The sequence below is a fragment of the Nerophis ophidion genome, linkage group LG05 (assembly GCF_033978795.1).
Source record: "Nerophis ophidion isolate RoL-2023_Sa linkage group LG05, RoL_Noph_v1.0, whole genome shotgun sequence".
Lineage (NCBI taxonomy): Eukaryota > Metazoa > Chordata > Actinopteri > Syngnathiformes > Syngnathidae > Nerophis > Nerophis ophidion.
In genome coordinates this window covers 5,236,397-5,264,327 of record NC_084615.1, presented here as the reverse complement: position 1 = coordinate 5,264,327, position 27,931 = coordinate 5,236,397, and the positions used below count along the sequence as shown (strand labels likewise).

At 44.0% G+C, this 27,931-nt stretch overlaps 1 protein-coding gene across 1 annotated transcript; it reads left to right on the top strand.

Moving 5' to 3' along the window:
• The first annotated feature begins 434 nt into the window (after positions 1–434).
• Positions 435–27,925, top strand: slu7 (SLU7 homolog, splicing factor). Its single transcript, XM_061899764.1, has 14 exons — positions 435–838; positions 5,120–5,273; positions 7,681–7,761; positions 7,840–8,004; positions 12,128–12,193; positions 12,275–12,406; positions 12,637–12,734; positions 16,687–16,754; positions 16,885–17,024; positions 21,847–22,008; positions 22,079–22,180; positions 22,250–22,327; positions 25,397–25,540; positions 27,179–27,925. The coding sequence occupies exons 1-14, from the start codon at positions 675–677 to the stop codon at positions 27,356–27,358; spliced, it is 1,734 nt and encodes a 577-aa protein (XP_061755748.1). The 5' UTR covers positions 435–674; the 3' UTR covers positions 27,359–27,925.
• The last annotated feature ends 6 nt before the right edge of the window (positions 27,926–27,931 follow it).

Here is a 27,931-nt window from a genome sequence, read left to right as displayed (position 1 = left end):
TTTTAAAGATTAGCTGTGATGTTTTGACACCAGTTAAAAAAAATCAATGTAAAAGCAGCACATCTGCATTAAATACCAATACAGATCTACCTGCTTCTCAAGATCGACACCAGTAACTTATTTGTATTTTTTTTTCTTTTTACATTTTAATATAACTGCTTTGTGCACATCTTTTTTTGAGACGGTTTTCAATTAAATCTTTATATAAAATGCGATATTTACAATTGTTTAAAATGTATTATTTGCTTGGAGTGAGGTGGCGACTTGTCCAGGGTGTACCCCGCCTTCAGCGACCCCAAAAGGGAATAAGCAGTAGAAAATGGATGGATGGATGTTTGGAGCTCTTCCAGCAGAGCAGTAGCCGAACTTCATCACTGCATCCACTAGATGTCGCCCTTCATCTTTTAATTTCCTCACCACAGAAGAAGATACCTGTGACGTAATTGTAAATATTTTTTTTAAAATGGCGTCGCTAGTGTAACTCGCCTTGTTTATTTTACTTTTGACAGAAGAATAACCTTAACACGAGGTTATATATTGTTCAGGTAACCCGTTTTTTGTTTCTTCATCAAAACGTAACGACGTATTAAATATAGCCGCTCCAACTCGTCTCTGTGTTTAGCAGAAGTGTTTCTGGAGGAAACGTAACGTTGTTTTCTGCGGCAGTTTGAGTCATGGATGCGCAGAGTCCGAGTAACGACAGTCAGGGTAACGCGGAGGGCAATGCGGGCCTGGACGAGCCCAAAAAGATGACCCGGGAAGACTGGAGGAAGAAGAAGGAGCTGGAGGAGCAGAGAAAGCTGGGAAACGCTCCGGCTGAGGTGGACGAAGAGGGCAAGTAAGTTTGAGATTTAAGTTAAATATACTCCATTAATGATTGTTTTTTTTTTATCCCTTGTGTGGTGTTTGAGTCTGTGGGACCCATTTTAATTTTTTATAAAAAGGAAAAAATTATACTATTAATTAATTTTCAAACTGAGACTCACTGACTTTGGCTCATTTTCTGTGAAGAAATCCATCCATCCATCCATCATCTTCCGCTTATCCGAGGTCGGGTCGCGGGGGCAGCAGCCTAAGCAGGGAAGCCCAGACTTCCCTCTCACCAGCCACTTCGTCTAGCTCTTCCCGGGGGATCCCGAGGCGTTCCCAGGCCAGCCGGGAGACATAGTCTTCCCAATGTGTCCTTGGTCTTCCCCGTGGCCTCCTGCCGACTGGACGTGCCCTAAACACCTCCCTAGGGAGGCGTTCGGGTGGCATCCTGACCAGATGCCCGAACCACCTCATCTGGCTCCTCTCCATGTGGAGGAGCAGCGGCTTTACTTTGAGTTCCTCCCGGATGGCAGAGCTTCTCACCCTATCTCTAAGGGAGAGACCCAAACTCATTTGGGCCGCTTGTACCCGTGATCTTATCCTTTCGGTCATGACCCAAAGCTCATGACCATAGGTGAGGATGGGAACGTAGATCGACCGGTAAATTGAGAGCTTTGCCTTCCGGCTCAGCTCCTTCTTCACCACAACGGATCGATACAACGTTCGCATTACTGAAGACGCCGCACCGATCCGCCTGTCGATCTCACGATCCACTCTTCCCCCACTCGTGAACAAGACTCCTAAGTACTTGAACTCCTCCACTTGGGGCAGGGTCTCCTCCCCAACCCGGAGATGGCACTCCACCCTTTTCCGGGCGAGAACCATGGACTCGGACTTGGAGGTGCTGATTCTCATTCCGGTCGCTTCACATTCGGCTGCGAACCGATCCAGTGAGAGCTGAAGATCCCGGCCAGATGAAGCCATCAGGACCACATCATCTGCAAAAAGCAGAGACCTAATCCTGCGGTCACCAAACCGGAACCCCTCAACGCCTTGACTGCGCCTAGAAATTCTGTCCATAAACAGAATGGGTGACAAAGGACAGCCTTGGCGGAGTCCAACCCTCACTGGAAATGTGTCCGACTTACTGCCAGCAATGCGGACCAAGCTCTGACACTGATCATACGGGGAGCGGACCGCCATAATCAGACAGTCCGGTACCCCATACTCTCTGAGCACTCCCCACAGGACTTCCCGAGGGACACGGTCGAATGCCTTCTCCAAGTCCACAAAGCACATGTAGACTGGTTGGGCAAACTCCCATGCACCCTCAAGAACCCTGCCGAGAGTATAGAGCTGGTCCACAGTTCCACGACCAGGACGAAAACCACACTGTTCCTCCTGGGTCCGAGGTTCAACTATCCGGCGTAGCCTCCTCTCCAGTACACCTGAATAAACCTTACCGGGAAGGCTGAGGAGTGTGATCCCACGATAGTTTGAACACACCCTCCGGTCCCCCTTAGAAAATATTTCAGAATGTATATTTAATGACCACACACCATACATCCCACCCCTCACATTTCTAGTACATATAAGATGCATCAGAGGGTCAAATTTGTGCGAGAAAATGAGAGCAGACAGTGTTGACAAACAGTGTATGGGAACCTTGTGTGCAGAAACACAAAAGAAGAATCCCTGTGGGATGCAGAAACTGGCAGAGAACTTTTCCGTGCAACGTTCATATTGTTACAAAGCCAGCGTTTGTGGGTCTGATGGACCCGTTGCATTTTGTGGCTTTTAATGCCTCACAATCAAACACTTTTATGGGTTGTACTTGTATAGCGCTTTTCTACCTTCAAGGTACTCAAAGCGCTTTGACACTACTTCCACATTTACCCATTCACACACACTGATGGAGGGAGCTGCCATGCAAGGGTAATAATAATAATAATGATGGATTAGATTTATATCGCGGGCGGCGTAGCTCGGTTGGTAGAGTGGCCGTGCCAGCAACTTGAGGGTTGCAGGTTCGATTCCCGCTTGTGCCATCCTAGTTACTGTCGTTGTGTCCTTGGGCAAGACACTTTACCCACCTGCTCCCAGTGCCACCCACACTGGTTTAAATGTAACTTAGATATTGGGTGTCACTATAAAAGCGCTTTGAATCACTTGAGAAAAGCGCTATATAAATATAATTCACTTCACTTCTATTATTAGATACTCAAAGCGCTCACAGAGAAGTGGAAACCCATCATTCATTCACACCTGGTGGTGGTAAGCTACATCTGTTGCCACAGCTGCCCTGGGGTAGACTGACGGAAGCGTGGCTGCCAGTTTGCGCCTATGGCCCCTCCGACCACCACCAATCATTCATTCATCATTCATTCACCAATGTGAGCGGCACCGGGGGCAAGGGTGAAGTGTCCTGCCCAAGGACACAACGGCAGCGCTTTTTTGGATGTCAATAGGTGGGAAGCGAACCTGCAACCTTCAGGTTTCTGGCACGGCCGCTCTACCCACTACGCCATGCCGCCCTTGCTCAGGACGAGGTTGGTACTAGGTAGGGATTGAACCAGGGACCCTCGGGTTGCGCACGGCCACTCTCCCACTGCGCCACGCCGTCCCTATATGTTTAAATACTGAACAGATGTTTATTGGGATAAGGTAAACATCGTATCCCAATTACTGACAGTGGTTTTCTGAAGTGTTCCTGAGCCCATGTGGTGATATCCTTTACACACTGATGTTGCTTTTTGATGCAGTACCGCCTGAGGAATCCAAGGTCATGTGCATTCAGTGATTTCTCCAGAAACCCAACAGATGTTTATTGGGATAAAGTAAAATCTTTTCAATATTTTAACTTAAAAGGGTTTGATTGTGAGGCATTAAAAGCCGCAAAATGCAACGGGTCCATCAGACCCACAAAGGCTGGCTGAGTAACAACAATATGAACATTACACAAGGGTTAATATTGCATCGCTTTAGCAATTATTAAACGAAAGTTCTAGTGCAGGTTGATTGTCAGTTTACTTGGGCGGTAGAGATGCGCGGTTTGCGGTCTCATCCGCGGAGTCCGCGGATAAACCGCGGGTCGGGCGCTTGACATGACGAAAAAATAGCTTTTAATTAGATTTGGGCGGGTGGCGGTTGAACCATCCGGAAATATTTGATATGCATGGTTCTGTGATCGGTATCCTTTGCCATTCAAAGAGCCATTTAAGACCCGTGTCATAGAGCGAAGAAGACAATAAGAGACGCTATTATTCTCCTGAATGACTGCCGGCAGTCGCCCAGATAATAAGTATTAGGGCGTGCTATGAAGTCATTGGCTTTGTCGCCTACTACAACATGTACGATCTGTTTGTCAGTCCAGCATCATGTTGTGTGTGGCTTCCGCGGCAACACGCACACGACTGTGTGTACACAGAGTATACTAATGGTTGTGATATAAAAAAAATTAACACTCTTAGTAATATGCGCCACGCTGTGAAGCCACACCAATTAAGAACGACAAACACATTTCGGGAGAACATCCTCACAGTAACACAACATAAACGCAACACAACAAATACCCAGAATCCTTTGTATTCATGACACTTCCTGACTTTTTTTATACACCCCGCTAGCAACTCAAGTTATGCTAACAGGCTGTGAAATGCATGCTTTTCTTTATTTTCTCAATCTGCTACATCTCGCCTGGAGTGTTCTGGGCGCCTCCCAGGGGAGGCCTGTCTCACATGTTGAAAAACAGTGTCTTAGCAGACATATTACATTGTTTTTTTTATAACATTTTGAGTTTGAGTTTATTTGGAACATGCAAGCATACAACATGATGCATCACAATTTCCAGTTTCTCTTTTTAACATGTTCGAAAAAGAGTAGGAAGAAGAAGCAGAGCTTATTTAATCCTACCCCTTTTCTTTTACATAACAGTTGCTAAAACATTCGTTCACGTCCTGTTCTCAATTTATTCACAATATACTCCGTTAAGTAATCACAATAAAAAAATTTAAAAAATATTTGGTGAAGTAAGTTATGTTTCATATGTTGTGATAAGTAAGATTATTTTGAGAATGGATGAATGGATGAAATACATTCAGGTTTGTCATGGTTCATCTTTGTACTTTGTAAACACTTTAAGTTTGAAGAGTTAGTACATCGTTTGATTGCTATGCTTAATCCATTCCATGATTGAATTCCACATACAGATATACTTTATTTTCAACCAAGATGCACAGTACAAGTTCACCGTGCTTTGTACAAAACTAAATCTCTTTGTCTTGTTTTTTTTGTGTCACTCATTTTTCAGAGACATAAACCCACACATCCCCCAGTATATTTCCTCAGTGCCGTGGTATATCGACCCATCCAAAAGACCTACACTTAAACATCAAAGACCACAGTTTGAAATTCAGGAGGAGTTTTCTGCCATTGGAGAATGGTATAAAAGAGGAGTGCAAGAGGTGAGATAAAAGTTACTCTTAAAATTTGATTAGATTGTAAAGATAATAGTGCATCCAAAAAGTATTCACAGTGCTTCACTTTTTCCATGTTTCGTTATTGTAGGAGCCTAAATACTGTTTAAGTTCATTTACATTTTATGGAAGGTGCTTTATGTTTATTCAGCCAAAAGGGGACTATTTACTTTATTTGTATGATAAGAAAATTGATATATTGAATGCTTAGAGTAAATATATAAAGCTCACTTTAATTGTAATTATTACATTTGTCAAAATGATTTGATGACGTAACTGTTCTAATTGCATATATGGCGGAAGGATCTGTGTGGTAAGGGGGTTTTTGGACGCAAGGTGTCATGGGTAATGGCAGTCAGTTGCGGTGGAATCGGGCCACACAGTTTTTTGACCTCACTCATACTTATTCTCATTCATACCTTTTCTAACTCGTACTGCAACAAGCTGTTTTTATTTTGTCATTCATTTGTTCCCACATCGTGACTGTTTTATGTTTTGAATTATTAAGATCACAAGTAAACCATACAAACGAAGAAGAACGTCTGGAGTTTTGTTTTGTTGTTGCCGCAGCAAGCGGAGTGAATGTGATAGTAGAGGAGCGTCAAGCTTAAAGCTACTTTAGGAATCTACAGTTATGTTACAGCCTTATTCCAAAATGGAATCAATTCATTGTTTGAAGACAATAAACTAGAATTACCATGCGAAACGTTTTCATAAAAATGTTTGAAAATGTATTGAAAATAAAAAAATTACATGTACACAAATACCATCAGTCAATACTTTGTTGATGCAGCTTTGGTACCAATTAAAGCCTCAAGTCTTTTTGAATACGATGTCACAAGCTTGGCACACCTATCTTTGGGTAGTTTCACCCCTTCCTTTTTGCAGCACCTCTCAAGCTCCATCAGATTGGATGGGAAGTGTTGGTTTTCATCCAGGAGGTCGCTGTACATTGCTGCTTTCATCTTAGTCTAGTCAGGGAGGTGACCAAGAACCTGATGGTCACTCTGTCAGAGCTACAGCATTCCTCTGTGGAGAGGTGAGAGACTTCCGGAAGGAAGATCACCTCTGCAGCTATCCACCAATCAGGCCTGTACGGTATAGTGACCAGACGGAAGCCATTTTGTTAGTACTCTCAGACCATGAGAAACACAATTCTCTGGTCTGATGAGTCAAATATTGAAGTATTTGGCGGGAATGCCAGGCATCGTATTTGGAGTAAACCAGGCACTGCTCATCACCATCCCTATAGTGCAGCTTGGTGGTGGCAGCACCATGCTGTGGCGACGTCTTTCAGCGGCAGGAACCGGGAGACTAATCAGGATAGAGGGAAAGATGAAATCAGCAATTTACAGAGACATCCTGGATGAAAACTGATCTTCCCATCCAAACTGATGGAGCTTGAAAGATGCTGCAAAGAGGAATGGGCGAAACTGCCCAAAGGTAAGTGTGCCAAGGTTGTGGCATCGTATTCAAAAAGACTTGACACTGCAAATGATGCCAAAGGTGCATCAATAACGTATTGAGAAAATGCTGTTAATGCTTATGCACATGTGATTTGTTTATTTTACTAAATATCAATCAATCAATCAATGTTTACTTATATAGCCCTAAATCACTAGTGTCTCAAAGGGCTGCACAAACCACCACGACATCCTCGGTGGGCCCACATAAGGGCAAGGAAAACTCACACCCAGTGGGACGTCGGTGACAATGATGACTATGAGAACCTTGGAGAGGAGGAAAGCAATGGATGTCGAGCGGGTCTAACATGATACTGTGAAAGTTAAATCCACAATGGATCCAACACAGTCGCGAGAGTCCAGTCCAAAGCGGATCCAACACAGCAGCGAGAGTCCCGTTCACAGCGGAGCCAGCAGGAAACCATCCCAAGCGGAGGCGGATCAGCAGCGCAGAGATGTCCCCAGCCGATACACAGGCAAGCAGTACATGGCCACCGGATCGGACCGGACCCCCTCCACAAGGGAGAGTGGGACATAGAAGAAAAAGAAAAGAAACGGCAGATCAACTGGTCTAAAAAGGGAGTCTATTTAAAGGCTAGAGTATACAAATGAGTTTTAAGGTGAGACTTAAATGCTTCTACTGAGGTAGCATCTCGAACTGTTACCGGGAGGGCATTCCAGAGTACTGGAGCCCGAACGGAAAACGCTCTATAGCCCGCAGACTTTTTTTGGGTTTTGGGAATCACTAACAAGCCAGAGTCCTTACAATAGAAAATATGTAGAATTTTCAGGACAACAATGAATTCATTCCATATTGAAATAATAACATAACAAATGTGGAAAAAGTGAAGCGCTGTGAATACTTTCCAGATGCACTTAAAAAAAAAAGAAAGAACTTCAGCTGAACTAATTTGCTCCACTCCTCTACACAGAACAACGTTACTACTAAATACCGTAAGGGTGCCTGTGAAAACTGTGGCGCAATGACGCACAAGAAAAAGGACTGCTTGGAGGTAGAAGAAAACAAAACAAGGTCCGGGTCGCCTATTGATTGATCGTGACTTTTGAGTTTGTACCATTTTTGTTCTCAGCGCCCCAGAAAAGTCGGGGCTAAATTCACGGGCACCCGCATCGCACCGGATGAACATTCTCAGATCCAACTCCACCTGGACTACGATGGAAAGCGAGATCGCTGGAATGGCTACGACCCTGAGGAACACCAACGCATCGTGGAGGAGTACGCCAAAGTAGATCTGGTAAGCAGTCAAATTAATAAAGTCCACTGCACCATAGAGTTTATAATCCTGACACCAAAAAGTCCAAGTATTCTTCTTAAACTGCAACAATTTGTATCATTGCACAGTTCCCGTATGTGTATTCTTTTAAGTAATGTTTGTGGTTTTCTGGTGATTACTACATTAAAGACTGACTAAATCCATGGTGTACAATAGGGGTGTCAAAAATATATATTTTCAGATTAATCGCGATTCTTATTTGTAACAATTCTTAATCGATTAAAAAAATCAAAATTCGATTTAGAAATTTACAATTTTTTAATTTTTTTTTATTTGTCCCGGTATTTTTTTTTTTTTAATATGTCCTGTCCACTTACTCAAGCATATGTTGATGTAGATTTTTATAAACACTGAACATATTTACTTCAGAAAAGTATACTTCTCTTGTTGCCTATTTTGTGCTTGACTATTAAATGTTTGGGAAACATTTTATTAAACAAAAACGGTTTTCTTTTAAGTAATATAAAAATTGATCAGAGCCATTTGTCTATTTTATGGAGGAATGTAGTTAATCATAGAACTCACATCCAATGTTATTAAAAAAATTTTGCTTTTTAAATAAAGAATCATTTTGAATAGAGAATCTATTCTGATTGGAATCTTTACCCCAAAAGGATCGCTGAAAGATTCACATCCCAAGTGTGCAACCTTTCTAAAGAGAGTTTAGAAGATGCAGGTGTATATTTAATATTTAAATTTTGGGAACACGAGTTGTTCACGAGTGAGGGAAGAGTGGATCGTGAGATCGACAGGCGGATCGGTGCGGCGTCTTCAGTAATGCGGACGTTGTACCGATCCGTTGTGGTGAAGAAGGAGCTGAGCCGGAAGGCAAAGCTCTCAATTTACCGGTCGATCTACGTTCCCATCCTCACCTATGGTCATGAGCTTTGGGTCATGACCGAAAGGATAAGATCACGGGTACAAGCGGCCGAAATGGCCGGGCTCTCCCTTAGTAAAGCCGTTGCTCCTCCACATGGAGAGGAGCCAGATGAGGTGGTTCGGGCATCTGGTCAGGATGCCACCCGAACGCCTCCCTAGGGAGGTGTTTAGGGCACGTCCAACCGGTAGGAGGCCACGGGGAAGACCCAGGACACGTTGGGAAGACTATGTCTCCCGGCTGGCCTGGGAACGCCTTGGGATCCCCAGGGAAGAGCTAGACGAAGTGGCTGGGGAGAGGGAAGTCTGGGTTTCCCTGCTTAGGCTGTTGCCCCCGCGACCCGACCTCGGATAAGCGGAAGAAGATGGATGGAATATGGATGGATTTTGGGAACAAGCTAAAACCAGCACCTTTATATATGCTAAGAAGATGTATATGGGACATTCCATCAAAGAATGTTCTTGTTCTAACGCTCTAAAAATAAACCTTTTTGGCGTGGCGCAGTGGCGCAGTGGTAGAGTGGCCGTGTGCAATCCAAGGGTCCCTGGTTCAATACCCACCTAGTACCAACCTCGTCACGTCCGTTGTGTCCTGAGCAAGACACTTCACCCTTGCTCCTGATGGGTGCTGGTTAGCGCCTTGCATGGCAGCTCCCTCCATCAGTGTGTGAATGGGTGAATGTGGAAGTAGTGTCAAAGCGCTTTGAGTACCTTGAAGGTAGAAAATATCATTTATCATTTATCATTTTTTTTATCAGCTCTACATGTAACACACACATTGAACTACACGAAATGGTATTGGCATTTCTGTAGGGGATGAGCGTTATGGCCTGAAATCTATGTATGTATGTATTTTGCAATAACGATATACATCGCAATATGTTATTTGGTATATAAAAGATATTAGAACCATTTCAAAACGAGGTACAAATGTTCCTAATTTGTCTGCTGACATATCCCGTAAAATATTGAGTAATTTCTGGTTAGTTTTTCAAAACTGTTATGAATTTACCTGCTAATTTACTGTTAATATCTGGTTACTTTCCGTTGCAACATTTTTTTATCTTCACTTATGTTAAAAATGTAAAAAACAACTTTTCTTCTGTTTGATACTTTAAATTAGTTTTGGACGATACTACATATTTGGGTATGGATCAAATACGAAGTAGTTACAGAGACAGTGTTAGTCATACCAATGCTGATGCTTGTATTTCAAAATTTCAAGATCATTAACCTTTTCCATTTTTGATCACATTTATTATCAGAGTGCCGGGTTAACAATGTCAATTAAATATTTAAATTATTTCCTACTGCTGGCTTCTGATGTAAATATGTTGATGTTTGCCCTTAAAGCCCCCAAGTTTGTTTTGTAAACAATAACAAAAACGAGAAGATATATTTTTGACGAATAATCTAACTACTGTAGTATTGACCATATTATGCCTTGTACCGTTATTGTTGATATTTGTATAAACCCGCATACCTTTTGTTTACATTCCTCTTTACAGCTGGGCGGTTTAACTCAGTTGGTAGAGTGGCCGTGCCAGCAACTTGAGGGTTGCATGTTCAATTCCCGCTTCTGCCAACCTAGTCACTGCTGTTGTGTCCTTCGGCAAGACACTTTACCCACCTGCTTCCAGTGCCACCCACACTGGTTTGATTGTAACTTAGATATTGGGTTTCACTATGTAAAGTGATTTGAGTCACTAGAGAAAAAGCGCTATATAAATATAATTCACTTCACTTCACTACAGCTTGCTGTTAGCTTATCCACAGTGTGTAGTGTGGCATGTTTAACTATTTCTCCTCCTTCAATGCTAATGATACTTTCAAGAAAAATTATTTATTTGCCACCATAGAGGTGAGGATTGCTGACATAAAAGTGGCTTTGCACCATGGAGGTACTAGGAAAAATGTTACATTGCGTTGACGACACGTTTGTTCGCTTGTTGCTGTCAAATTTGCTGACACGGCTAGAATGTGTCATCGACATGCTCTATCACAATATAAAGGTAGTATTAAAAGCTCTAGAGTTGGCTAAATATATTGTTTGTATTGGGCAAACAACCAGTTTTTTTACAATGTTTCTATGGTGAATATGATTCATTTTAATGACAGGACTGAAAGTATCAAGTGAGTTTTTAGCATGCAATTAGCACATTCATTAACGTTTTTTGTAGTTTTTTTATGCAGGTGAAATTAAATTTAAGTTGGCAGTTTTGACCCATTGTTAAATAAGCATATTATTTTAATCATCATTTAAGTTTCTCTCTTTACGGTATACTTTTTATTTTGTTTTGTTGGTTTTTTTTTTTGTATGTGCCCAGGGCCATTTGAAATTGAGCTAGGGCGCACTTTGGACGCCCTTTGACTAAATCAAAAGAGATGCTGGGTCCACATTCATCCTTAAATGAATAGTTTAGTTCATTAATAATTGTATTAGTTAGATTAAATAGTTAATTTAAAGCATTTGAGTTTTAATTAATCTTCTTTAGTAGAAAAAAAAAGAAATTCGAGTGTTGACACCAAAATCGTAGATCCCAGTTTGTGTAGTTCACCAGTTATTTTCGGTATGTTGAATGTGAGTGTGAATGTTGTCTTTCTATCTGTGTTGGCCCTGCGATGAGGTGGCGACTTGTCCAGGGTGTACACCGCCTTCCGCCCGATTGTAGCTGAGATAGGCACCAGCGCCCCCCGCGACCTCAAAGGGAATAAGCGATAGAAAATGGATGGATGGATGTGATTAACTGTTTACTGGTTTGTAAAACTCAACTCTACTTTGAGGGCTTCACGGTGGCAGAGGGGTTAGTGCGTCTGCCTCACAATACGAAGGTCCTGCAGTCCTGGGTTCAAATCCAGGCTCGGGATCTTTCTGTGTGGAGTTTGCATGTTCTCCCCGTGAATGCGTGGGTTCCCTCCAGGTACTCCGGCTTCCTCCCACTTCCAAAGACATGCACCTGGGGATAGGTTAATTGGCAACACTAAATTGGCCCTAGTGTGTGAATGTGAGTGTGAATGTTGTCTGTCTATCTGTGTTGGCCCTGCGATGAGGTGGCGACTTGTCCAGGGTGTACCCTGCCTTCCGCCCGATTGTAGCTGAGATAGGCGCCAGCGCCCCCCGCAACCCTGAAAGGGAATAAGCGGTAGAAAATGGAAAAAAAAAAACTCTACTTTGACATTTTTGATGTTTTATGTGGTATTCTTTCAGGCCAAAAGGACACTAAAGGCTCATAAGCTTCAGGATGAGTTGGCTTCAGGAAAACTGGACCAATCCGTAAGACTTCCTTCGTGCCTGGAGCAAGATAATAAACTAGGCTACCTATGAAAACCATATTTGATGATGTTTTATATGCAGGAGCGCGAACATGACAGCGAGGACGAGGATGAAGACAAATACGCAGATGATATCGACATGCCGGGTCAGAACTTTGACTCCAAGAGAAGAATCACCGTCAGGAATTTGCGTATCAGAGAAGACACAGCTAAAGTAGGTTTAGTGTTTCCGTCATTGTCACTATGGCAACTGTTTGCACCATCTTTCTCATCATCAATGTATTGTTATTTTCAACCAATCTTCTTCAGACACCCAGTAATTATCTCTATATGCCGGCGCAAGAACACTATTTATCATGTTTACACTCCGTATCAGCACACCGTTTTGAAGGTAAAATTACCCTAACGTGTCAGCCTTTAAATCTTAATTCCTTTTTCCCACAGTACTTGAGGAACCTGGATCCAAACTCTGCCTACTACGATCCAAAGACGCGAGCAATGAGAGAGAACCCGTACTCCAGCACAGGCATGAACCCAGACGAGTAAGTTAGTAGACTTCATTTCCATGTAGAGCGGCTACCTCAACTTACGAATATTTTAAGATACGAGGTGTTACTCGCCTTTTGTGTTATGCTTTAAATTGCAAACATAATTACGCACCGCAGGGTGGGCGTAGCTAATGCCACAGTGAACGTTGTTGGATCCTCCCCAAAACTTCTAGTCTAACTTCCTAGCATTAGTTTTTATCGACAGATGGAAAAAACTTCGTTTTTAGGGACCAGGAAATAACCCTCAAGCAAAGCACATATACATATTACAACAGGACTTGCAACGAGGAGGCTATCGCCACCAGGAGCAGTGCTCCGTTTTCCGTCCTACCATGTGGGGTGAAGCCAGTGTGTGTGTGTGTGTGTGTGTGTGTGTGTGTGTGTGTGTGTGTGTGTGTGTGGCATGCATTTTCCTTGGAGGCGTCTATTCCTCGACCTTGGTGATCTCGCAAACGCGATAACACAGCCAGTCAGTCCAACAAAAGTCAACAAACAACAGGTGTATGTCCATGAGAGACAGGGAAAGAGTTTTTAGCGTCTTCGCCGGACTGTCTTCTTAAGGGAATCTCGAAGCAATCAGGTCACTTGCAGCCAGGAAAAATGATACAGATTAGAATGTTTGTATTTAAGCGATCAAAAACTATTTTTAACTTTTCACTTTAATTGGCTATTTTTTGTCCTGAAATTCATCATACTTTGCCATGCAGAGCAGACGGTATCTCCGAGATGTTGTCCAGTTTGCGATTTAGTCCAAAATCATGAAAGTCTGCGTGCCCACAGCTTTGATCATTCGTGGCAGCTTTGAGGTACCTTGAACGGCTGTCAGCTTCTTCCAATTTGTCCTTACTCCAGGACAATGCTTACTCCAATCAACAGGTGTCTTGTTATCATGATTCGGAATAGGTAGATATTGTGTTAATTTTGACTTTTTAATTTAGTTTTAGTCATAGTCTTTTGACACAAAAATCTTTCAGTTTGAGTCATTTTAGTAATCTAAATTGATTTAGTTTTATTCTAGTTTTCGTCGACAAAATTCCTCAACATTTTAGTCGACTAATATATTAGGTACAAAGGATAACGCATCTTTGAATTTGTCGATGCTGAAACTTTTCCATTCATCAATTTTCTTCCTTAAACAGAGAGCCCCAGACTTCCCTCTCCCCAGCTACTTTTGCTCTTTTTGAGGGATCCCGTGGCGTTGCCATTACCAGCTGGGAGATATAGTCTCTCCGCCGTGTCCTGGGTCTTCCCCGTGGTCTCCTACAGGTCAGACGTGCCCTAAACAAGCATCATGGGGGCATAATGACTAAATGCCCGAGCCACCTCATCTGGCTCCTCTCGATGTGGAGAACTAGCAGCTTTACTCTGAGCTCCTCCTGAATGACAGAGCTTCTCACCCTATCTCTAAGGGAGAGAGCCCCGCCACCCGGCGGAGGAAACTTATTTTGGCCGCTTGTTCCTGTGATCCGGTCATAACCTAAATCTCATGACCATAGGTGAGGATGGGAACATAGATCAATCGGTAAATTAAGAGCTTCTTCACTCCTTCATCGCTACGGACTGATGCAGAGTCCAGATCATTGTCAATCTCACAATCCACTCTTCCCTCACTCATGAAAAAGACTCCCAAAGTACTTGAGCCCGTGCACTTGGGGGAAGATCTCCTCCTCAACCCGCAGATGGGACTCCAACCTTTTCTGGGCGAGAGTCACGGACTCGAACTTGGAGGTGTTGATTCTCATCCCAGCCGCTTCACACTCAGCTGTGAACCGATCCAGTGAGAGCGGAAGATCCTGGTCAGATGAAGGCAGCAGGAACACATCTGCAAAAAGCAGAGAGCTAATCAGCCACCAGACTATCTCCTCAATGCCCTGACTCCGCCTAGAGATGATTGATTGATTGGTTGATTTTTTTATTAGTAGATTGCACAGTACAGTACATATTCCGTACAAATGAGCACTAAATGGTAACACCCGGATAAGTTGTTTAACTTGTTTAAGTCGGGGTCCACGTTAATCAATTCATGGTACAATTATATACTATCAGCAAAATACAGTCATCACACAAGTTAATCATCAGAGTATATACATTGAATTATTTACATTATTTACAATCCGAGGGGTGGGATGTTTTGATTGATTAATTGATTGATTGATTAAAATTTTTATTAGTAGATTGCACAGTACAGTACATACTCCGTACAATTGACCACTAAATGGTAACACTTGAATACGTTTTTCAACTTGTTTAAGTCGGGGTCCACGTAAATCATTTCATGGTGGAGGGGGTTAGGTTTTGTTGTTGTCATCACTTCAGTCAACAATTGTATCATCTGAGAGATGGACATAGTAACAGTGTAGGTCCGACTTGGTAGGATATTTACAGCGAGCAGTGAACATAACGAGCTCAGAAAGCATAAGAACAAGTATATGCATTCGATTATTTACATTTGATTATCTACAATCCAGGAAGGTGGGATGTGGTGGGGGGGCATTGTTAGGCTAGGGTTATAGTTGACTGGAGGTGTTCTTTTAGTGCGGTTTTGAAGGAGGATAGAGATGCACTTTCTTTTCCACCTGTTGGGAGTGCATTCCATATTGATGTGACATAGAACCAATCAATCAATCAATGTTTATTTATATAGCCCCAAATCACAAATGTCTCAAAGGACTGCACAAATCATTACGACTACAACATCCTCGGAAGAACCCACAAAAGGGCAAGGAAAACTCACACCCAGTGGGCAGGGAGAATTCACATTCAGTGGGACGCCAGTGACAATGCTGACTATGAGAAACCTTGGAGAGGACCTCAGATGTGGGCAACCCCCCCCCCTCTAGGGGACCGAAAGCAATGGATGTCGACGGGTCTAACATGATACTGTGAAAGTTCAATCCATAGTGGCTCCAAGACAGCAGTGAGAGTCCCGTCCACAGGAAACCATCTCAAGCGGATCAGCAGCGTAGAGATGTCCCCAACCGATACAGGCGAGCGGTCCGTCCTGGGTCCCGACGAGCGGTCCATCCTGGGTCCCGACGAGCGGTCCATCCTGGGTCTCGACTCTGGACAGTCAGTACTTCATCCATGGTCATCGGACCGGACCCCCTCCACAAGGGAGGGGGGGACATAGGAGAAAGAAAAGAAGCGGCAGATCAACTGGTCTAAAAAGGAGGTCTATTTAAAGGCTAGAGTATACAGATGAGTTTTAAGATGAGACTTAAATGCTTCTACTATAGAAGGAGAATGAGTTAAGACCTTTGTTAGATCGGAAGATTCTGTCCATAAATGTTATAAACAGAATCAATGACGTATTTCAATAAATCTGAATATGGTGCATCAGGTTATTTCAGAATCAATTTGGATTAAGAAACTAATTAAAGCCTCAGAATTATTTTTTGAACCTACATTTGATACAGTGTAGTATGCAATGGTGCACTAATCGGGGCCCGGTTCACCTCATGATGTCACAGTGTCTTGTTGCGGTTTTAAAGCCGGCGAGGAGTTTCTCCAGTGGGACTTACCGTGCCGTATGGAGAGCCTGTGGAACATGACCAAGCAAGAGTTGGTCCAGGACTGCCTTGAGTTGCAGTGGTGTGTGTCCCGCCTCGATCCCCGGGGGTTCTGAGCGTGGAGGGCCCCATGTTGGGGCTCCAGGAACTGAAGAGGGAGCTTGTTATATCACTTCATTAAACTACCCTACTGTATCAATCAATCAATCAATCAATGATTATTTATATAGCCTTAAATCACTAGTGTCTCAAAGTGCTGCACAAACCACAACAACATCCTCGGTAGAGCCCACATAAGGGCAAGGAAAACTCACACCCAGTGGTTTTTGTTGTATTTTTTTCCAAGCAATATATGTACTCAATACGTTTTTAAAAGGTATGTTCCACTTTTCCTTCAGTTAATATCTATGGACATTGTGTTATTTTTTTTTTGACAGAGTGGGGTATGCTGGGGACAACTTTGCCCGCTATTCTGGAGACACCATAACCATGGCTCAGACCCAAAGTAAGCCACAAATAACTTTATAGTGCAAATAAAATAATAAAAAGCTGTGGCCATGTTGCCATAAGAGCGAAAAGACTCTGAATTAGCTTTTGCTGTTTAGCTTGAGGTAATCAATCCCATCTACTTCCAGTGTTTGCTTGGGAAGCCTACGAGAGGGGCTCTGAGGCGCATCTACAGGCCGACCCCACCAAGCTAGAGCTGCTTCACCGGTCCTTTAAGGTCAAGAAGGAGGACTTTAAAGAGCAACAGAGGGAGAGCATCCTGGAGAGGGTAAGTACAGAACACTGGTGGGAACATCACACCAGGCTGTTGTCTCACTTTATTACAAGTCAAACCAAGCAAGTTTGTTTTTCCAACATACATGTGTGTCTTCTTCTTAAAAATAATTGTTTGCACAGTGCATTTCCAACCATATTCAAAAGAAAAATACAACTACAACTTTATTTTGACTACATTCTATGTATATTTCTGCATTGAGCACTTATTTCATCTTTGCAAAGCAACTCTCCAAAAGTTATGCAATTAGATTAGATTAGATAGTACTTTATTTATTCCGTCCGGAGAGTTCCTTCAGAGAATCAGCACCTCCAAGTCCGAGTCCTTGGTTCTCGCCCGGAAAAGGGTGGAGTGCCATCTCCGGGTTGGGGAGGAGACCCTGCCCCAAGTGGAGGAGTTCAAGTACCTAGGAGTCTTGTTCACGAGTGAGGGAAGAGTGGATCGTGAGATCGACAGGCGGATCGGTGCGGCGTCTTCAGTAATGCAGACGTTGTACCGATCCGTTGTGGTGAAGAAGGAGCTGAGCCGAAAGGCAAAGCTCTCAATTTACCGGTCGATCTACGTTCCCATCCTCACCTATGGTCATGAGCTTTGGGTCATGACCGAAAGGACAAGATCACGGGTACAAGCGGCCCAAATGAGTTTGGGTCTCTCCCTTAGAGATAGGGTGAGAAGCTCTGTCATCCGGGAGGAACTCAAAGTAAAGCCGCTGCTCCTTCACATCGAGAGGAGCCAGATGAAGTGGTTCGGGCATCTGGTCAGGATGCCACCCTAACGCCTCCCTAGGGAGGTGTTAAGGGCACGTCCAACCGGTAGGAGGCCACGGGGAAGACCCAGGACACGTTGGGAAGACTATGTCTCCCGGCTGGCCTGGGAACGCCTCGGGATCCCCCGGGAAGAGCTAGACGAAGTGGCTGGGGAGAGGGAAGTCTGGGCTTCCCTGCTTAGGCTGCTACCCCCGCGACCCGACCTCGGATAAGCGGAAGAAGATGGATGGATGGAGTTCCTTCAGGAAAATTACAATTTTCAGCACAATCCCATTCAAGATCAAACAAAAATGTCGTTATCCAATATCGTTTTCGGCATACGCTTTAAAATGTCATTTAAGTTACTCTTGAACTACTATTTTTTCACATCGAACTCATCAGCGGTATTAATGCTGACTGAGCAGTTTGATCGCTAGTGCTGATACGACATTGCTACTGTTGTGCACTACACTTGTTCACGCAAACGTTGCTAAACAAAAACGATGAAGTTAACATCTTTATCAAAATAAAAAACAATTTTACCTGAGGTTTGTCATTTCCGGAAAGCTTCTCTCTAATTGTCACTTGCTAATTTATTTAGTTTGTATTGTCTCTGTGGGCTCCTCTCTGAGCTGCTACCTTACCGTGGTAGAGGAGTTTGCGTGTCCCAATGATCCTAGGAGCTATGTTGTCTGGGGGTTTTCATGCCCCCTGGTAGGGTCTCCCAAGACAAACAGGTCCTAGGTGAGTGATCAGACAAAGAGCAGCTCAAAGACTTCTATGGAATTACAACGAAATGAACCCAGATTTCCCTCGCCCGGACGTGGGTCACCGGGGCCCCGCTCTGGAGCCAGGCCCGGAGTTGGGGCACGATGGCGAGCGCCTGGTGGTCGGGCCTGTTCCCATGGGGCCCGGCCGGGCACAGCCCGAAGAGGCAACGTGGGTCATCCCTCCAATGGGCTCACCACTCATAGGAGGGGCCATAGAGGTCGGGTGCATTGTGAGCTGGGCGGCAGCCGAAGGCAGGGCACTTGGCGGTCCGATCCTCGGCTACAGAAGCTAGCTCTTGGGACGTGGAACGTCACCTCACTGGGGGGGAAGGAGCCTGAGCTAGTGCGCGAGGTAGAGAAGTTCCGGCTGGATATAGTCGGACTCACCTCGACGCACAGCAAGGGCTCTGGAACCAGTTCTCTCGAGAGGGACTGGACCCTCTTCCACTCTGGCGTTGCCGGCAGTGAGAGGCGACGGGCTGGGGTGGCAATTCTGGTTGCCCCCCGGCTCAAAGCCTGTACGTTTGAGTTCAACCCAGTGGACGAGAGGGTAGCTTCCCTTCGCCTTCGGGTGGGGGGACGGGTCCTGACTGTTGTTTGTGCTTACGCACCAAACAGCAGTTCAGAATACCCACCCTTTTTGGGTACACTCGAGGGAGTACTGGAAAGTGCTCCTCCGGGTGATTCCCTTGTCCTACTGGGAGACTTCAACGCTCATGTTGGCAACGACAGTGAAACCTGGAGAGGCGTGATTGGGAAGAATGGTCGCCCGGATCTAAACCCGAGTGGTGTTTTGTTATTGGACTTTTGTGCTCGTCACAGTTTGTCGATAACAAACACCATGTTCAAACATAAGGGTGTCCATATGTGCACTTGGCACCAGGACACCCTAGGCCGCAGTTCCATGATCGACTTTGTAGTTGTGTCATCGGATTTGCGGCCTTATGTTTTGGACACTCGGGTGAAGAGAGGGGCGGAGCTTTCTACCGATCACCACCTGGTGGTGAGTTGGCTGCGATGGTGGGGGAGGATGCCGGACAGACCTGGCAGGCCCAAGCGCATTGTGAGGGTCTGCTGGGAACGTCTGGCAGAGTCTCCTGTCAGAGAGAGTTTCAATTCACACCTCCGGGAGAACTTTGAACATGTCACGAGGGAGGTGCGGGACATTGAGTCCGAGTGGACCATGTTCCGAACCTCTATTGTCGAGGCGGCTGATTGGAGCTGTGGCCGCAAGGTTGTTGGTGCCTGTCGTGGCGGTAATCCCAGAACCCTTTGGTGGACACCAGCAGTGAGGGATGCCGTCAAGCTGAAGAAGGAGTCCTATCGGGTTCTTTTGGCTCATAGGACTCCGGAGGCAGTGGACGGGTACCGACGGGCCAAGCGGTGTGCAGCTTCAGCGGTCGCGGAGGCAAAAACTCGGACATGGGAAGAGTTCGGGGAAGCCATGGAAAACGACTTCCGGACGGCTTCGAAGCGATTCTGGACCACCATACGGCGCCTCAGGAAGGGGAAGCAGTGCACTATCAACACCGTGTATGGTGCGGATGGTGTTCTGCTGACTTCGACTGCGGATGTTGTGGATCGGTGGAGGGAATACTTCGAAGACCTCCTCAATCCCACCAACACGTCTTTCTTTGAGGAAGCGGTGCCTGGGGAATCTGTAGTGGACTCTCCTATTTCTGGGGCTGAGGTCGCTGAGGTAGTTAAAAAGCTCCTCGGCGGCAAGGCCCCGGGGGTGGATGAGATCCGCCCGGAGTTCCTTAAGGCTCTGGATGCTGTGGGGCTGTCTTGGTTGACAAGACTCTGCAGCATCGCGTGGACATCGGGGGCGGTACCTCTGGATTGGCAGACCGGGGTGGTGGTCCCTCTCTTTAAGAAGGGGGACCGGAGGGTGTGTTCCAACTATCGTGGGATCACACTCCTCAGCCTTCCCGGTAAGGTTTATTCAGGTGTACTGGAGAGGAGGCTTCGCCGGATAGTTGAACCTCGGATTCAGGAGGAACAGTGTGGTTTTCGTCCTGGTCGTGGAACTGTGGACCAGCTCTATACTCTCAGCAGGGTTCTTGAGGGTGCATGGGAGTTTGCCCAACCAGTCTACATGTGCTTTGTGGACTTGGAGAAGGCATTCGACCGTGTCCCTCGGGAAGTCCTGTGGGGAGTGCTCAGAGAGTATGGGGTATCGGAATGTCTTATTGTGGCGGTCCGCTCCCTGTATGATCAGTGTCAGAGCTTGGTCCGCATTGCTGGCAGTAAGTCGGACACGTTTCCAGTGAAGGTTGGACTCCGCCAAGGCTGTCCTTTGTCACCGATTCTGTTCATAACTTTTATGGACAGAATTTCTAGGCGCAGTCAAGGCGTTGAGGGGTTCCGGTTTGGTGGCCACGGGATTAGGTCTCTGCTTTTTGCAGATGATGTAGTCCTGATGGCTTCATCTGGCCGGGATCTTCAGCTCTCACTGGATCGGTTCGCAGCCGAGTGTGAAGCGACCGGAATGAGAATCAGCACCTCCAAGTCCGAGTCCATGGTTCTCGCCCGGAAAAGGGTGGAGTGCCATCTCCGGGTTGGGGAGGAGACCCTGCCCCAAGTGGAGGAGTTCAAGTACCTAGGAGTCTTGTTCACGAGTGGGGGAAGAGTGGATCGTGAGATCGACAGGCGGATCGGTGCGGCGTCTTCAGTAATGCGGACGTTGTATCGATCCGTTGTGGTGAAGAAGGAGCTGAGCCGGAAGGCAAAGCTCTCAATTTACCGGTCGATCTACGTTCCCATCCTCACCTATGGTCATGAGCTTTGGGTCATGACCGAAAGGATAAGATCACGGGTACAAGCGGCCGAAATGAGTTTCCTCCGCCGGGTGGCGGGGCTCTCCCTTAGAGATAGGGTGAGAAGCTCTGCCATCCGGGAGGAGCTCAACGTAAAGCCGCTGCTCCTCCACATCGAGAGGAGCCAGATGAGGTGGTTCGGGCATCTGGTCAGGATGCCACCCGAACGCCTCCCTAGGGATGTGTTTAGGGCACGTCCAGCTGGTAGGAGGCCACGGGGAAGACCCAGGACACGTTGGGAAGACTATGTCTCCCGGCTGGCCTGGGAACGCCTCGGGATCCCCCGGGAAGAGCTAGACGAAGTGGCTGGGGAGAGGGAAGTCTGGGCTTCCCTGCTTAGGCTGCTGCCCCCGCGACCCGACCTCGGATAAGCGGAAGATGATGGATGGATGGATGGATGTCTCTGTGGGAAATGTTTGTTCCACTGTTTCTCCCAAAAGACCAGGTTTAGCAGCTGACTTTTCCCCTTGTGCGTTATTAGTATGGAGGCCAGGAGCACTTGGACGCGCCCCCCCGAGAGCTGCTGTTGGCTCAGACTGAAGACTACGTGGAGTACTCACGTCACGGCGCTGTGTTGAAAGGTCTCGAGAAAGCCATCGCTCGCTCCAAGTACGAAGAAGACGTACTCATCAACAACCACACCGTAAGAAGGAGCGAACACACTTGCTCTGATTGGCTTCTTCCTTTATTGACAACAAAGCTCTCCTCCACAGTGTATTTGGGGCTCCTACTGGCAGGATGGCTTCTGGGGATACAAGTGCTGCCACTCCATGGTCAAGCAGAGTTACTGCACAGGCGACACTGGGATTGGAATTGTGAGCACTGAGCTTCTTGGTTCGCATCAACTTTGTGTAACTTTTTCTTTTTTTCCCCATCAATTAAAGAGCAACGCAGAGTGTGTTCCATTTGAAGACGGTATGGACCAGCCACAGGAGGAAGAAGAGGAGGAACCCAAGACCCTGCTTGAGGCAAGATATGCCTTTTACTTTTTTTATTTCAACACACTTCCTTGATCAACTATCTACTCAATTAACAATCAATGATTCGATTAATTACCCTGTTTTGAAATATCGTTTTCAATGCAATGGTAGTTTTACTCTTTTATACATTTTGTACTGAGCAGAATACTGGTGGCCCACAGACCAAAACCGGCCCGGTAACGACATCATACCGGCCCCCGAGTTCAGTTCCAAACTTAAAAGAAAATTCCTAAAAACACTAGAGTGTTCCTGTTGTGTAAAGGAACTTAGACCACTGTAAATCTTTGCAATGACATTTTAACCGAGAACACTGGTGCCAAACCTACAATTTACATAACTGAAGCATTTCTCAAGACACCGCTTTTAAGTCCTCTCTTCTTTCCAGATAAAATATATTTATGTAATATGATTCATGTACCGTATTTTTTGGACTACAGGTCGCGTTTTTTTTTTTGTAGTTTGGCCGGGGGTGAGACTTGGCCAAACTATATAAAAAAAAATTTAAAAAGTGTTTTTTTGTTTTTGTTTTTGTTTGGCTGGGTCTCACCCCCCGCTGGACTGTGGAGAAGACTGCGACTTATAGTCCGAAAAATACGGTACCTTGAAGCAGTGGTTCTCAAATGGGGGTACGTGTACTCCTGGGGGTACTTGAAGGTATGCCAAGTGGTACGTGAGATTTTTAAAAAAAAATTCTAAAAATAGCAACAATTCAAAAATCCTTTATAAATACATTTATTGAATAATACTTCAACAAAATATGAATGTATGTTCATTAACTGTGAAAATAAATGCAACAATGCAATATTGACAGCTAGATTTTTTGTGGACATGTTCCATAAATATTGATGTTAAAGATTTATTTTTTTTTGTGAAGAAATGTTTAGAATTAAAGGGGAACATTATCACAATTTCAAAAGGGTTAAAAACAATACAAATCAGTTCCCAGTGGCTTGTTTTATTTTTCGAAGTTTTTTTCAAAATTTTACACCTCCCGGAATATCCCTAAAAAAAGCTTTAAAGTGCTTGATTTTCGCTATTTGGGATGCGACTGTCCATTTCCCTGTGACGTTATACAGGGCTGCCAATACAAACAACATGGCGGTTACAACAATTATTGGTTTTATTGAGCATAAATTGTGTGGTGTCGTTGAATATAATGCTTAAAAATCATTGGAAAGTTAGCACCCTCCAGGCATCTATATAAAGGTTACTATCAGCTGTTATATATAATGTACATGGCAGCTTTTGAATGTATTTTTATTAGGACTGTCAAAAAACCGAGTTAACTTGTAATTAATAACAAAAAAATATTGCATTAATCATGTTTATACACAGATTGTTAATATTTGATTGATATGATTAATGCACAGGTTGTTATGCGGTCAGGGATCAGATCAATGCATAAATCAGGGGTCGGCAACCTTTACCACTCAAAGAGCCATTTTGACCCGTTTCACAAAATAAAGAAAACTATGAGAGCCACAAGATTCTTGAAATTTAAAATGAAAAAACACAGCGTACAAAGTTTTTTTTTGCTTTGTGGTATGTATTAACCAGGGGTCTCAGACACGCGGCCCGCACCTAATATGAAAATGTAATATTATAGCGGCCCGCAAGTTTTATTTGAATGCCGCTTGACCACATCATCATTTGCCAACCATCTCAATTTTTCCGGGGGACTACCGAGTTTAGGAGCAACCATTCTCTCGACTGTCTGCTGGTTTTCACCCAAACAACAATAATAAAGGCGTGCTATGATGAAAATGCGTTTAGCGCCCTCTACAACCGTAACAAACAGCTTACCAGCCCATTCACATGTTGTATAAGGCTTCTGCAGACACACATAAGTGACTGCAAGGCATACTTGCTCAACAGCCATACAGGTTACACTGAGGGTTGTGATATAAACAACTTTAACACTCTTACTAATATGCGCCACACTGTGAGACCACACCAAACAAGAATGACAAACACATTTCGGGAGAACATGCACTGTACCCAGAATCCCATGTATCCCTAACTCATCAGGGCTACATTATTCACCCCCGCTACCACCAAACCCCGTCCCCCCAACCCTGCCCACCGCAACCGACGCACAGGGTGGGGTGTATAATGTAGCCCGGAAGAGTTAGGGATGCATGGGATTCTGGGTATTTGTTCTGTTGTGTTTATGTTGTGTTACAGTGCGGATGTTCTCCCAAAATGTGTTTGTCATTGTTGTTTGGTGTGGGTTCACATTGTGGCGCATATTAGTAAGCGTGTTAAAGTTGTTTATATCAGTGTAACCTCTATGGCTGTTGAACAAGTATGCCTTGCAGTCGCTTGCGCGTTGAGTCAGCAGCCGCACACTAGATGTGGCGGGCCGGCACTCAGATAGCACAGTATTAAAGCGGACGCGACGACATGGTCGAGAGAACGTTTAAAGCATTGTCATCACAGCACGCCCTCGATATTGTTGTCTGGGTGAAAATCTGAAAATGTTATCCTGGGGAGATTTCTGGGAGAGGCACTGAAATCCGGAAAACCTCCCGGAAAAATGGGGAGGTCGGCAAGTATGCAGCTGAGCCACATCAGAGTGATCCAAGAGCCGCATGCGGCTCCGGAGCCGCGGTTTGCCGACCCCTGGCATAAATCAATGCAAAGATTGAACCCTGATTGGACTTTAGATTAAACTGTTAACTTGTTTTGAGCAAGTGCATTCAAGTAAAATATTTAAAAATAGTTTCTATATGAAATTTGGACAATGAAATTGTTTTGTGTCACAGTATTGGGTTATTTTTTAAGTTAATTTAAACAAATAACCTGTGATTAATCATGACTAATCTAAATTCAAAAGTGTGATGTTAAAAAAATAAGTAGTTGACACAGAATTCTTTCAAACAAAACTCCTGTTGATTGACATTTTTTTACGTGTGGAAGATGCCCTGGATAAATGTGCACTTATGTCTCCTCAATTTTTATCATCAATTCCAAATAATCGGTCACTCCTACTTGATGAATGTATTATTATGATGCGTGTACCCGGTTTAATGTCTCAATCGCTGTCTCGACCCTCAGATGCATCAGGAAAAGATGAAAGAGAAAAAGAAGAAGAAGAAGAGAAGGAAGAATAACAAGAACAATAAGAACAAGAAGCCTGTCTCTGACAGCAGCGATTCAGAGGATGAAGAGAAGAAGAAAGAGAAGCTGAACAAGGTAAAAGCGTTTACTTGTGTTTGGGGTGTCCCGATACAACTCTTTCACTTCCGAAACAAGTCCGATAATGGAGCCTTGAGTATTGGCCGATACCGATGTTAATATGATACGATATCAGCAGGAGTCATAGTACATACTTTTCTTATTTTGTAAAGTGGAATGTTAGAAAAGGTCTGATTGAGTACAATTAGTTAGAGACCAACAGTAGGAATAAAAAACGCTAACTTTAAGCCAGAAAAGTACAGGCTTTTATTTTGTAGTGTGGAATGTTAGAAAAGAGAACACTAACCTTATGCATTCGGATGTATGCTTTTATTTTTATGTTTAGTGGCTACTTTGTAATACATTTCTGCCTCAGACTTTGTTTCAGTATTTATTATGCAACTATAGATTGCAATATTCTTTAATTAAGGACATTACTTATGTCCAGTTTGTGTGCTCAGTTGTTGTGTAGCTGCTACACTGCAAAAAGTTATTGCTCAAAAACCAGAAGAAAAAAATACAAAAATTAGAGGTATTTTATTTGAACTAAGCAAAATTATCCGCCAATAGAACAGGAACATTTGGCTTGTCAAGTCTTTCCAAAACAAGTAAAATCATCAAACATCAATGAACCAAAAAATACATTAAAATAAGTATATTCTCACTAATAACAACTGTACTACTATATGAGTACGTATTTTCTATGGTTTCATTGAGAATAAAACAGTAAAGTCCATTTGGCTGTCATCTGTTTTAATAAGAGACACAATTCTGTCAAAATCATGATTTTTTTTTCATGCATGAAATAAGAAATGATTACTTTAAAAAAGTAGTTTTATACTTGAGTGTTGATGGCACATTTTAGCAACAGTTGATATTCTAGTTTCAAGCATGTTTTACTCAATATAGGTCATATTTATTATTTTTATTTTTTTTTATTTTTTATTTTAATTTAATCTTCTATTTTTTTCTCTCCCGCCGTCCCTGTTTACCTGTCATCTTTTTTGTAAGGGGCGCTGGAAGCCGGCAGACCCGTCAGCGATCCTGTTCTGTCTCCCTGTAATGTTTGTCTGATCTTGAATGGGATTGTGCTGAAAATTGTAATTTTCCTGAAGGAACTCTCCTGACGGAATAAATAAAGTACTATCTAATCTATCTAATCTAATAAAATCTCAGCAACAAGCTGTAATATCTTACTGAAATATTTTGGACCAAAAAACCTAAAACAAGTAAAACACTAACAAAAAATCTGCTTAGTAGAATAATTACCTCATCAGACAGAAAATAAGCACATTTCACCCTTATTTGAGATATTTAATCTTACTTAGATTTCAGTTTTTGCAGTGTAGCTCCTAGTAACTTGTAGCTGAACATGTTCACGGTTTGTAAATGACTTCACTAACGTACAGGTAAAGATCAAACTTGTGTGGTTCTTGGAGGACATTGTCCGGCTTTGCACAAAGAAACACGCTGCAGGACTGCTTGTATCGTAGTTCATATCTGAGATTTTACATAGAAGCCGGTATCATCTGATGCTTTTTTAAAAATTGTTTTTATTTTTTGCGGACATGGAAACTATATCGGACCGAGACTTTCTTATTTGTGTTTGCACGTTTTGAGCGCTCTTGAGTTGGCTGACCGGTTTGCTCCCCTCAGGCTCTGGAGGCAGAAGACAAGCGTGTGAAGCATGTGGAAGCAATGATGCAGGTGGACGAGAGGAAGAGGCCGTACCACAGCCTGCAGGAAGTGAAGGCCCCCACAGAGGAGGAGATGGAGGCATTCCGTATGAAACGCTGCCGGCCTGATGATCCCATGGCTTCCTTTCTCGGACAATGACCTCTTTTTTATCCTCGCTTCCAAACATTTTCTTCTACCCTTTTAGAGCTGTTGCTCTGTGGAATGGTGTCCCAAAGCCAATTTATTCAACTGCAAGAAACACCAAGTGTCTCTTAGTTTGGAGCACATTTCTTGTGATTTTCTGTTGCACCAAGACTAATATTGGTGGCTGGGCAGTTCATTTTCTATAGAAGACTTGTTATTTTAAGCATTGTAGTCAAACCAAACTAGTCATACAGTAAAGTTCCCATTCCAGTCAATATTTTAAGTAATATGATGGTGATTATTCATTAGTTTCACGGACATTTATGCTAAGAGCCCAAATCCCTTAAAAACATTGTTTTAAGGATCAAAAATGCCTTCACTCAGTCCTTTTTGAAAACATTTCTTACACATTGAGCAACTGGAAACACCATTAAGGAAAAGAAGTGAAAAGTAGATGACACACTCACTTGCTGACACTGTGTTGGTGTTTCATAAAGGTCATCCGCCATCTGCTCGATTTAAAAAATAAAATAAAAAAGTCACTACTTGTGACCTGCAAATAAAATTAATAATTTGCAGATATGATTG

What these genes read in the sequence shown, in the direction of transcription:
- slu7 (XM_061899764.1), top strand. Translation starts at nt 675, where the DNA reads ATGGATGCGCAGAGTCCGAGTAACGACAGTCAGGGTAACGCGGAGGGC. An exon ending in AACCATGGCTCAGACCCAAA is followed by an intron (nt 16,755 to 16,884) that starts GTAAGCCACAAA and finishes ATCTACTTCCAG; the next exon opens with TGTTTGCTTGGGAAGCCTAC. An exon ending in AGGAGGAACCCAAGACCCTG is followed by an intron (nt 22,328 to 25,396) that starts CTTGAGGCAAGA and finishes CGCTGTCTCGAC; the next exon opens with CCTCAGATGCATCAGGAAAA.